Source organism: Phacochoerus africanus, chromosome 5, assembly GCF_016906955.1.
Source record: "Phacochoerus africanus isolate WHEZ1 chromosome 5, ROS_Pafr_v1, whole genome shotgun sequence".
Lineage (NCBI taxonomy): Eukaryota > Metazoa > Chordata > Mammalia > Artiodactyla > Suidae > Phacochoerus > Phacochoerus africanus.
The window spans coordinates 36,685,848-36,698,599 of NC_062548.1; the positions used below are offsets into that span (position 1 = coordinate 36,685,848).

The 12,752-nt window shown below is 57.2% G+C and overlaps 1 protein-coding gene across 1 annotated transcript in view; it reads left to right on the forward strand.

The window, feature by feature from the left end:
• The window catches only part of LOC125128411 (uncharacterized), a 160,142-nt gene that overhangs the window by 113,544 nt on the left and 33,846 nt on the right, over positions 1–12,752 (forward strand). Inside the window, exons 41-44 of the mRNA XM_047782765.1 lie at positions 402–631; positions 707–851; positions 1,508–1,534; positions 1,938–2,014. Of these exons, the coding sequence (XP_047638721.1) occupies positions 402–631; positions 707–851; positions 1,508–1,534; positions 1,938–2,014 (479 nt within the window). The remainder of the gene's footprint in view (positions 1–401; positions 632–706; positions 852–1,507; positions 1,535–1,937; positions 2,015–12,752) is intronic.

Genomic DNA, 12,752 nt, shown 5'->3' on the forward strand with positions numbered 1-12,752 from the left:
GCACCCTGCCTCCCTGCCCAGGCAGTCCATCTTCTCAGGCTTGGAAGGTTGGTCTGGCAGGGCAGTTAGGAAATAGCTCGGACACCCCAGCACTAGCTTCTTGGGGACATTTCCACTGGACCTGGGGGGCCCCATAGGTGCAGCAACAAGGGGAGAACACAGGATCAGCCCTATTCATCTTATGCTTTGTGAGAGCCCATCCCTGTCTTTAGGGAGTTAGGAATCCAAAGGCCCCTTGGGGCCTTTCCCTTGCTAAGTGTGGCCCTTGCGGTGTTGGTGGGGAGCTGGGGGGCAAGTCTGCTTCTGGGCCCAGCGGACTCTCCCGAGAGAGGATGGCCTGCCGGGGACCCCGCTCTGGCTCCCCGGGAGCCTGTCATCTCTGTCGTTCCTCTCGACGCCAGGACTCCCCTCGGAGGCGGGGATGCTCCTGTCACTCGCCCACACGGCTTCCAACGTCTCAGTGCATGTGATGCTGCATAGTGCGGAGGGTCAGCTGGATGCCGTCCTTGGCCTGGAGGGCCCGGTCACGAGTGCCCCCGGCAGCCAGCTCCGCGCAAGCCTTGGCCATACGGTGCCCTGGCTCAGGCGCTGGGGCCTCCCCTTTTCTGTGGACGGCCGTGGGCACTTGCAGGTGAGTGAGGGGGCTGGGCCCGGCCCCGTGGGGGCAGGGGATGTGAGGGACCCCCACAGCTTTGCTTTTGCCCAGACCATGGGACCCAGTCTGGTGGCCGGGCTGATGGTGAGCATGGATGGCGAGGAGGAGCTTCCCGTGGCCCTGGAGAGAAGGGGAGCGCATAACCCCCGGAGGCTGGTCCTCGGGCAACAGCACGATCTCTCGTGGTTCCAGGTGAGTGACTCAGGGTCCCCAGGTGAACAGGGCCCAAACCGGGCGGCCAGGAAGGCACAGTGTTGCCTTTGCAACTTCTGTAGTCACCTACATACGCGGCTCCCACCTGCCTGTGCTTTTTCCCAAGATGTTAGCCCCGCCCATTGCCCTTTCACAGCTGTAGCCCCTCCGCCTAAGCTCCTTTCACCACCTTAGCTCCTCCCACCATCTAAGCTCATTTCACCACCTTAGCTCCTCCCACCACCTAAGCTCCTTTCACCACCTTAGCTCCTCCCACCTTAGCTCCTCCCGCCACATTGGCCCCTCCTCTTTCCCCTACCTTCTCATCCATCCTTTCTCCTTTCCTCTCACTCGCTTCTGGTGTCCATCCACCCTCCCATCCTTCCTCCGCACCTTGCCTTCTCTTTCGTCTGCCCCCTTGTCCTCCTGTCCTTCTATCACCCTCCCTCCCCCACCCCCATAACCGGAAGTGTAATGGAGGCACCCCCCTCTGAGGGCCTGGGGGGGTCTAGCTGGTCCAATGAAAACTGCTGACTCTCACCCATCAGCTCGTGTTCCTGGAGAAACCTGGAACACTAGCCAAGGAAGCATGTACACAGCTGTCTTTCGCATTGTTCTCAAGAACAAAAAACAAGAACCCCCCCTGTGTGCCCATCTCAGGTGTGGCTAGACCACCCCAACTGCAGGGTAAGTGAGCTCAGGCTGCTGCATCACTTACCCATTGTGGGGCTTCAGGCCAGCTGCTCTTTCTGTGCCTCGGTGTTTCCATCTGTAAAATGGGAGTCTTAGTTATCCCTGCCTCCCAAGGTCGCCTTGAGGGTCAGAGAAGGACCAAGTTGGAAGCTGGCGCCCACAGGCTCTGTGAGGATGTGAACTCTGACCACTTCTGTTTTTGATGATGCTGTGGGTTAGAACTTCATCTTCACGAACCTTTTTTTTGGGGGGGGGGGTACCTTCCTAGGGAGGCTCTCACAAAGAGAGATAGGGTCAGGCTGGGTCTCAGCACTCTGCCCAGAGACAAGGTTGTAGGGAGACACCTCATGCCTAAACATGACCCCCTACCCCCACCCACCCCACTGGTTTCTCTAAGTCATCTGCAGCCAAAACATCTCGATGGACCAGCTGTCAGGGCTCTGCTTGGGGGACATGGCTGAGTGGCCTCTTGAGGTAGGAGGGTCTGTTTTGCAGGCAGGACAGTAGTGGTAGGTGGTGGTCTGCCTCTGGGGGACGGGCATGGCCTGAGCACTGGGGGCTGCCTGCTGGATGGCCTAGGGCCTGTGGCCACTGCCAGGCTGACCTGCTTGGTCAGCCCTCCCTACCCCAGTGACATGCATCTGGGCTCCCAACCTGGCACTAGATGGGTGGTCTGTTTTATAAGCATTGTTAAACAATGACCCAGAATATGAGTATTTTGAGCCAGCCTCGGTCATGGGGGGGCTAGGCAGGTGAGAGGCATATGTAGCACTTCAGAAGGCGTCAGACCGTGGGGCTCACAGGGCACAGCCCGCCTGGGTGGGGCACAGCCAGCTTAGGTGGCCCTGAGTAATCCTGGGCCAGGGCACAGGTGGGCAGGCCCTCTCCTTCACAGGCACAGCGTGACGGGGAGGCCAGAGCGCAGCGCCTGGCCTCCCTGATCTCCAGTGGGGCCCGGAGCCTCCTGAGCTGTGGGTGAACTGGCCATGGGGTGACCCCTGGGGCTGCCTGTGGACCTCGTCAGTGCTGGTTCAGCTGAGCTCTCAGTCCAGCTGGCAGCTGGCTGTAGTGAGCATAGCCCTGAAGGTGGCCTGGGGGAGGAGGACAGAGGTGTTTCTGCTCCTGAGGCCACTGGCCTGTCCTGGCTGCGTGCTGGGATCCCCTGGAGGAGCTGGGTCCCAGGACCTGACTGACTCAGGGACTGGGGAGACGGAAGCCTGGAGGTACTGAGTGGGCGCTGCAGGGTGTCCAGCCTGGGACACTGCCCAGGGACCCTGGCAGCTGCTGCTGCAGGTTCACCCCCTGGTTGTCTGGGTAGCACAGGGAGTCCCCAGGGAGGACTGTTTCTGGCAGCTTCACCTCTGTGAGCCCAGAAGATGTGATGCTTTCACTCCAGCCTGGGCAGCCATAGCAGCTCCACACGACGTTGGGAGATACAAGGGCCAGGATATCAGATCAGCACAGCTTCCTGGTCAGAGCTGCCATGCACCTACTGTGTGACTTTTAGCCGGGCCTTAACCTCTCTGAGCCGCAGCCTTATTATCCGTAAACTGCAGGTGGCAACACCTCCCTTACAATGTTGAGCATGAAATGGGCTGATGTATGTGCCATCTCAACTTGGCACCCTCTCTATTATTATTATTTTTATTTTTGTCTTTGTAGGGCTGCAGTGCGTCACATGGAAGTTTCCAGGCTGGGGTGAAATCGGAGCTGCAGCTGCTGGCCTACACCACAAGTGCAGCTACACTAAATCCAAGTGACAACTGCAACTTAAGCTCCAGCTCATGGCAATGCCAGATCCTTAACGTATTGTGTGAGGCCAGGGATCAAACTCACGTCTTCATGGCTACTAGTCAGGTTCTTTACTCCCGAGCACAGCAGGAACTCCTTGGTACCTTCTCTTTTGCCCTGGTTGCAGCTACCAGGAAGTTGTGATCTCGTTTTACAGGTGTGGAAACTGAGGCTCAGGGAGGTGAAGTCTCCTTCCCAAGGTCACACAGAGGCCTGAATGGCGGGAGGGTTAGCCACAAATTGAGGCTCAGGATTGAAAGGGCTTTCGTGGGCTGGACAGATGGGCTGCCCACCCCCCGAGGAAGTTTACACCTGGAGGGTACATGGAGTTGGCGGTTACATGTGTGAGAAAGACTCGGGGGTGGGGGAGGGGGCATTCGTTGGAGAGACTGCTGTCAGGAGGCTGGGGACACTAGCCGGGCATGGATGGCCCTTCCGTCCAAGAGCCGTGGCCTGGAAGGCCGGCCCAGGGCCAGGACTCAGGCATTCCTCAGTCCCAGTGCAGGCCAGCAGCAACCAGGCAGGCGGACTTGAGGTCAGGGCCACCCCGTGCCACGCAGCTCCTTTGCTGTCTTCTTTAGTTGCAGTGGGGCTGAAACGTGCTTTCACCCCGTTGTCGTCGGTGGTGCTGTCCCCCCCTTAGGCAGACAGGTGACAGGAAGAGGCCAAGATCAGCTTCTGATTCTGTCATGGGGCTGTGGATGCCCCAGGAACCCCCAGGTCCTGAGACTGTACCCCCTAGAGGTGCAGTGTCTTCCCTTTGGGGCGTTAAGAGGGACGTGTCCGGACAGGCCGTGGGAGAGGTTCGGAGGCCCTGAGGCTCCATCGTGGAAAAGAAAGGAGGAAATGGGAGGGGGGACCCAGAGAGCTCCCGGGGAGTGGGGTGTGGACTTCGAGGACCCCAAAGTGCCCCTGGGTGGCTGGTTTCAGCTCTTTAGAGAGAAGCACTTTGCAGGAGCATCGCCTGCAGGGGTGGTGGGTGTGCCAAGGAATGGGGTTCCCTTGACGCCCCCCCACCAGAAGGCCCAGCAGAGGGTGGACACACTTGGTGGGGTGTTGTAGGGACACCCCCTTGGTCTCACCTTGCCTTTCTTGGGGGCAGAATCCGACTGTGCTGTCCTTGAACGGCTCCCTCCGAGTTCACACCTTTGGAGTCAGCCTGGCGGCTCAGGTATCTTCTGGGAACACCTTCGCCCAGGCCCACGTCCACACGGCTGGTGGCCACCATGCCCTCCTGGACACTGGTCTCCAGCACACGTGGCCTCCACTCGAGGAGCTGGGGGTTCCCCCCAACAACCACCTCCAAGTGTCCGTGGTGGGTGACGACCCCCCCAGGGCTCAGCTGGAGGTGACCCTGGGCTCGTGCACCCTAGCTGCCCACGGGGATGTTCGGACTCAGGCCAGCGCCACACACAGCTGGACCCTGGACCTGGTGAATCACTGTCCCCTGCTGGAGGTAAGCCCCCTTCCCACTGGTCAGCACAGGCTCCCACCTCTGTCCACAAATTATTGAATGCCTTCTGTATCCCCAGCTCTGCACTCAGCATGAGAAACTGTCTTTTTTTCTTGCCATTATCACTTGAATCACAGGACTGCAAAGCTTTGAGCCAAAGACGGAACCAGAGCTGAATTTCCCCCCCTTCACAAAGAACCCTCCTGAGACACTGGTTCCATTCCTTTCTGGGGCTCAAGTTCATTCTTTTCACACAGTCTCACCTATCCCATTACTGGGGTTAAGTATATAAAAGTAAAGAGTTCCCATTGTGGCTCAGCGGGTTAAGAACCCGACTAGGATCCATGAGGATGTGAGCTCGATCCCTGGCCTCCCTCAGTGGGTGAAGGATCTGGCGTTGCCGTGAGCTGTGGTGTAGTTCGCAGATGCCTCTCGAATCCCACGTGGCCATGGCTGTGGCTGTAGCGAAGGTTGGCAGCCAGCAGCTCTGATTCCACCCCAGCCTGGGAACTTGCGTATGTCACAGGTGGGGCCCTAAAAAGAAAAGGGAAAAAAAAAAGGATCCAGGAGTAAGAATAAGAATAGCACACAAAAACAATACCAGCTGGAGCTCTCACTATGGTGCAAAGGGATTGGTGGTGGTGTCTTGGGAGCGCTGCGACACAGGTTTGATCCCTGGCCCAACACAGTGGGTTAAGGATCTGGCATTGTTGCAGCTGCGGCTTAGGTCGCGAGTGTGGCTCAGGTCTGACTCATGGCCCAGGAGCTCCATATGCCGCAGGGCAGCCAAGAATAGAAAAAAAGAGAAAAAATACCTGATGTTTCTTGGGCATGTGTGCTGAGTGCCCTCTGAGGCTCCTTAAATCCTCACCCCCGGGAGGAAGGGGCTCATCCTGGCTGATGCACTGGGGCCCAGGCAGGTGGCAGGACCCTTTGGTTCCCATCTTGGGTAGGTGCCCCACGGAGGGCGTGTCTTGGACCCCAGTGGCGTAAGTTGCGTAGGGTCTCTGCCTTCCAGCCAACAAACCCGGATTTTGGTGATCTAGTTCCACTAGCCAGCCTTTTCTGGGGGAATGGCTTTAGGCTCATGAGTCACAAGTATTAACTTATATCTCCTAGCAACTTAGGATGCTATGAATCAACTCCCATTTTAGAGATGGGTAAGCAGAGATTGTGGGTTTGGAAATACAGAGTTATTGGTAGAGCCCGCATCTCTGGATGGGGTACCCATGGCAATGGTCACTTTGCAAAGGGAGGGGCCCAGAGAGTTCAGGCCCCGGGGCCAAGGCTGCCCCTAAATCCAGCCGCTTTCCCTATATTCCAGGCAGCAGGAGTCCCTCAGGCCCTGCACTCCGAGGGCAGCCTGAGCTGGGGCCCCTGTGATTTCGACTTGGCTGCCGGCCTCCACAGTGACCATGGAGATGCCCACCTGCAGCTGGCCCGCATCGCCGGGCCCCAGACCTCGGTCCTGGGGCACCTAACCCACTCCCTGCCCCTGCTGGGCCACCTGGGGCTGCCACCCAAGAACGCCATTAGCCTGATGGCCCAGCCCGGCCCTGCCACCCTTGGCTCCCTGGCCCTCCAGATGGGGCCGTGCCAGCTGCAGGGAACACTGGAGCATCATGCTGGGAACCGAAGCACATGGATGCTGGCCACCGAGCCAGGCTGCCCCCTGCTGGAGGTGCGTGTGCTGGGCCAGCGAGGTGACCAGAGAGGCAGCTTCCAGAACTCCTGCCAGTGTGAGACCTGAGCCTGGCTGGCCCCTCCCTCCAGGCCCTTCCCAGGACCCCACTGGTTGCCGCAGTGGGAGAGGGGCCCAAGTTGGTGGGCTGGGGTGCGGGGAAAGGTGGGGGGGGTAAGAGGGTGGGAGATGGAGAATGGGGGTCACTCCTGATGAGGGACTGCCCTCTGACCCCTCCCTCTCTGGTCCAGCAGGGCCTGGGCCTCCCAGCAGGGACACAGCTCAGCGGCTCCCTGCAGGCCTCAGGTGGGGAAGCAGAGGCATCAGGGGTCCTCACAGTGACCAGCCAGACCGCCTCCCTGACTTTGGCAGTGGCCTTGCCCCCATCCGAGGCCACACTCCAAGCCAAGCTGAGGCACACGCTGCCTGCCCTGCACGCCATCCCCCCAGAGACCTCGCTGGCTGTCCGGCTCAGACGGGAGGCCAGGCACCTGCTGGGCCTGGAGCTGCACGCAGGGACCTGTGAGCTTCGGGGCAGCGGTGAGCTGCAGCTGGGCCGCAAGTGGCAGTGGCGGGTGCTGGCCGAGAGCTCCTGCGAGGCCCTGCAGGTAGGTGTGCTGGGGAGGGGGTCGGGTGGGCCTCAGAGACTCCAGGGGCCGGGACAGGGAGAGAGATCAGGTGAACCCTGGAGGAACGGACTCATCAGGTACTTACTGAGCACCTACCCCGGGCCCTGGACGTGCAGCTGTAAACAGAGCAGAGAGGAATGCCTGCCTGGGGCAGCTGGGCAGCCCCCAGGATAAAGCGTTGAACTGGGGACTCTTTGACACAGTGGGGAGGGCTGGGGGAGAGAGAACATGGGATTGGGTGGGCATGAAAAACAGATCAGATCTTGCAATTTTATCTTATTTTTTATTATTATTTATTTTTTACTTTATGTAATTATTTTTGGCCACTCTGAGGCATGTGGAGTTCCTGCCAGGGATCACATTTGAGCCGCAGTTGCGACCTGTGCTACAGCTGTGGCAATGCCAGATCCTTAACCCACTGTGCCAAGCTAGGGATTGAACTTGGGTTCCTGCGCTCTAGAGATGCTGCCAATCTCGTTGCACTGCAGTGGGAACTCGCATTTATTTTTATGTATTTGGTTTTTTTGGCTGTACCCTCGGCATGTGGAAGGTCCCGGGCCAGGGATCGAAGCTGAGCCACAGCAGTGACAATGCCGGATCCTTAACCACTAGGCCACCAGGGAACTCCAACACTGCCATTTTATATGTCAGTCAAGGTTGGCCCTAAAGACAGGACGACGTTTGAGCACAGACCTGAAGAAGAGCAGGGAATAGTGAGCGTATCTGAGGAAGGGATATTGCTCATGTGGTCAGTGCAAAGGCCCTGAGACTGGGCCAGAGAGGGAAGGGAATTCTCTATGACTGGGGTCAGCAAACCATTTCTATAAAAGTCCAGAAAGGAGTTCTCGTCGTGCCTCAGTGGTTCACGAATCCGACTAGGAACCATGAGGTTGCGGGTTTGATCCCTGGCCTTGCTCAGTGGGTTAAGGACCAGGCGTTGCTGTGAGCTGTGGTGTAGGTCACAGATGCGGCTCAGATCTGGCATTTCTGTGGCTCTGGTGGAGGCCAGTGGCTACAGCTCCGGTTAGACCCCTAGCCTGGGAGCCTCCATATGCCTCCTTTCACAGGTGCAGCCCTAGCAAAGACAAAAAATAAAAATAAAAAAAAAAGTCCAGATAGATATCTTCAGCTTTGCAGGCCATTTAGGCGCTGTTGTAACGACTCAGGCTGCTAGCGTAATGCAAAGCGCCACAGATGGTAGGCACTAAATGGGCGTGACTGTGTTCCAGTAAAGCTTTATTTAAAACAGGCAGTGGGCTGGTTGTAGCCCATGGGCCATTATTTGCTGACTTCTGTTTCATAAAAAGTCCATAGGATGGGGAGTTACCCTTGTGGCTTAGTGGGTTATGAACCCAACTAGTATCCATGAGGATACAGATTAGATCCCTGGCCTCGCTCAGTGGGTTAAGGATCTGGCGTTGCCATGAGCTGCGGCGCAGGTCACTGATGCGGCTCAGATCTGGCATTGCTGTGGTTGGGGCGTAGCTCTGATTCGGCAGCTGCAGCTCTGATTTGACCCCTAGCCTGGGAGCTTCTGTATGCTGCAGGTGTGGCCCTAAAAAGACAAAGAAAAAAAAAAAAAACCTCACAGGGTGGCAGAGCACTTGGACTCATCACCGAGGCAGAGGGCCTGGGACTGGGTCAAGTTGGATGCGGGTGTGAGAAAGGGGAGCTAGGTGGCATCTATGCTTTTGTCCTGCGTGACGAGGGTTGGAGCTGCTGTTCCCTGGAGGAGGGTTGGGGATGGGGTGTCACTGATCCACAGTCCCGTCGTGGACATGTTCAATTTGATGGGATGGTTAAACACCCACATGGAGCTGTTGGTGGGCAGCTCTTGGAGTCAGGAAGTTGGGTGCCATCCGGACCGAAGCCCTCTGCCTCTCGCTGGTCCCATTTAAAGCCACAGACTGGGGAGTTCCTCTCGTGGCTCAGGGGAACTGAATCTTACTAGCATCTATCATGAGGATGCGGGCTCGATCCCTGGCCTCACTCGGTGGGTTAAGGATACGGTGTTGCCATGAGCTGCGGTGTAAGTCCCAGAAGTGGCTCGGATCCCGTGTTGCTGTGGCTGTGGTGTAGGCCAGTGGCTACAGCTTCCATTTGACCCCTAGCCTGGGGATCTCCATATGCCAGGGGTGCGGCCCTAAAAAGCAAAGAATAAAAATAAATAAAGCCACAGACTGGCTGAGATGGGGCTGGAAGGAGACTAAACACTCAGACTGCACAGCTGGGGGCATGGGAAGGAAGCAGCCAAGGGTACCAAGAAGGAGAGGAAGAGGAGGAAGCCCCAGGGATAAGGGGTCCTGAGGCCGGGGAGGGAAGGGTTCCAAGAAGAGAGAAGCATCAATGCGTCAAATGCTGCACCAGGCAGGTGGAGAGTCGGGCAGCCGTCCCGGGTGCTCAGGAAGGCTCCTGTGAGGCCAGGAAGCACCAGACTGAGTGGCAGTTCTGCCCCTGTCCCTGGTGGCCTTGGGCCAATCATTGATCCTCACAGAGCCCCAGTTTCATCACATAAAATGGGTTGCCCAGCCCTCCTCCACTCCCAGGATTAGATGAAACTGCATCACTGACGTGCTCAGGGGAATGTGCTGGCAGGAGATGCCGAAAGAGATGCCCACACAGGCCAGCCTTGCAGCTTGCTGCCTGGACAGGTTACCATCTGCCTCTTGGCAGCCAGTGTTTGGGTTCTGTGCGCTGGGGAAGGCGGAGGGGATGGGGGAGAAGAGGTGGGGAGAAGCATATCCCACAGCTGCCAGCGGTCAGAAGGCTCTTGGCCAGTTGGTTTCACAAGACTTGGTCATCTTGGTGCAAAGATGCCATCTCTCGCCATTGGGGGAGGCAGAGGGCGGAGGAAGCTCGTGGACCAGTGCCTGGCCCTCAGGCACTCTGAGAACCTGACTGAAGTCAAAAACGCTCTCTCAGAAAGGCGTGCATGTGCATAATCTCACCCCATTTTGAGGTCAGTTCAAGGGGGATCATAGGACCCCCGGTGCCCACGTGGGACCCCACCCTAGTTAAGAAGCTCTGCTTCCATGTTTCTTTATTTTTTTAGGACTTCACCCACATATGAAAGTTCCCAATCTAGGAGTCTAATCAGAGCTACAGCTGCCAGCCTATGCCACAGCCACAGCCTCTTCTGCGACCTGCACCGCAGCTCAGGGCAATGCTGGATCCTTAACCCACGAAGCAAGGCCAGGGATTGACCCGTGTCCTCATGGATACTAGTTGGCTTCTTAACCCACCGAGCCACTCTGGGAATTCCTTGCATGTCTCTTTAAACCCCTCTAGGCCCTGGGGGTCCCAGGCCAAGTGGATGGTTCCGGCTACATCATGGTGAATGCTATGGCTGTGGATGCCCAGGTGCTGGTTACTATGGATGCCAGCATGCTACGGGGGCTGCTTGTCCTCAAGACCACCAAGGTGAGGACGCAGACTGGTGGGGTACCCAGGGTGGCCTGGGAGGGGGTGCCAGGGCCATGTGCTCCTGAGGCCCAAGGAGAAGCATTCAGACACCCTCCGAGCCCCAGAGAGCCCTGGCAAACAGGAGTGTCAGTGTTCATGAGCAGAAGAATCAGGCTTCTGAGGAGAAGTCCCTCAACTGCCCTTTCCCTTTCCTAACATCCCCAGGAGCCACCGCTCATATCATGTCATGAATGTCTTGTATGTCGAAGCACACAGCTTGCTCTCTTCTGTGTCTGCCTTCTTTTGTTCAACATCAGGTTTGTGGGATTCATGCTATGTGGGTTGTCCTTTTTCACTGCTGTATAGTATTCTACATTGTGGCCATATCACAGTTCATCTACACGTCTTATCCATTAGCATTTGGGCAGTGTCCAGTTTTTTTATTGTATACTTATTTCATTAATCCTGTACATGCTTTTATTTTATTTAAAAATATTTTTTATGGTGGTGTGCCCATAACAAAATTTACCATCTTAAGTATTTTCAAATACACGGTTCAGTGGCATTAAGTGTATTCACATTGTTGTGCAACCATCACCACTACCCATCTCCAGAACTCTTTGCATGTTGCAAAACTAAAATTCTATACCCATGAAACAATAACTCTTCATTTCCCCCTCCCCCCGGCTATGTTGAATTTTCTTGCTTTTTAAGGCTGAGCACTACGACATGGTATGGATCAGGCACATTTTGTGGATCTACTTCTCCATCAGTAGACACTTGGGTTGTGTCCACCCTTTGGCTGTTGGCAAGAAGACTCTGTGAACTTGGGTGTGCAGGTGTATCTTCGCGATACTCTTAAGCGAGTCTTTGTGTCTCTTGCTCGGTTGCAGACCCAGCAGGAAGTGAACTTGCTGCTCACACACAACCTGCCCCTGCCTGGCCCCTTGGCCCTCCCATCCCGTATCCTGCTGGACCTGACCACCGAGAGGCTCGGACCCAGCTATAGACACGCCCTGATGGTCGGAGTGGATGGCAGACAGGTGGGGCTCTGCCAGCAGGGCCTCAGGGAACTAGAGGCTGTGGGGATGGCCCAGCCCAATGGCCCGGGTCTCACTGTCATCTGCTCTGACAGGTGTCCGAGGAGCTGACCTTCACTCGGCAGCCAGAGCACGTCTCCCTGGCCTGCACGCTCCAGCACAACATCCCCGCACTGCGGACGCTGTGGGTGGAGGACAAGCTGGACCTGCAGGTCAGCCTTGGCGAGTGCCAGTGATAATGGAAAGCCATGATATTGGTCCTTGATTCATTCAACAAACCTTTTGGGCAATGCCAAGGAGATAAGGGGATGGTAGAACAAGGTTCAGACCTCCCTCTGAGCCTCAGTCTCCTCATCCGGAAACTGGGGAGGCTAATACTCATTTCCGTCGCCCAGCAATGCCCACAGTACCCTTATCCACTCTCCTCCAGAGCCCCCGCCACCACTTCCAGCAGACTTGGTACTTGTCCTCGAACCCTCCTCTTCCACTTTATCTGCACACCCTCCCTTCACGGGCTCGTCCATTCTGTCATATCGGTGCCATCCCTGCACCACCCGCTCCCCCATTTTTCCCTTCCCTGAACCCCAGACCTGTAGACCCTACAGTCTGTTATATCTCCACTTGAACACCTGGCAGGTACCTCCCACGTGGCTTTTCCAGAACCCCCAGACCTGCCCCCCCATCTCAGCAAATGGCTCCTTGTGCATCTGTCCAGCTGTGCAGTCAAACCCTTGACGTCGTCCTGCATCCCTCCCACGCGGTCTCCCAACTTCCAACAGTGCCCAGAGTGCCGCCTCCCAGGGGTGCCCAGATCCGCCCAACTCACCACCTCCAGCCTCGCCGTCTGTCCTCAGGCACCTCCTGTACCCTGGGTTCTAACCCACTAGCTGGGCTCTCGCTTCCATCCTGGCGCCCCTCTTAGCTCTTCACCACCTGGCAAGCGCCAGGTCCATTTGAATCCCTCACGCAGGGTCCAGCCCAGCAGCCGAGGGGCTCCTGCAAAGACCTGGCCTTGCCGTCGCTCTGAGCCTCCACTCGCTGACTCCCCCCCCCCCCCGGCCATGCTTGCAGACCTCCCCCTGTCCTCCGCCCTGTGCACCCCTGCCCCAGGGGCGAGATGACCCTACCTGTCTCGGCCCTTCCCTGTCACCCCTCCCTAGCCCTCTGGAGAGAAAAAGCCCTCATTTTTCCTCCTCTCGGCACACAGATCGCTCCT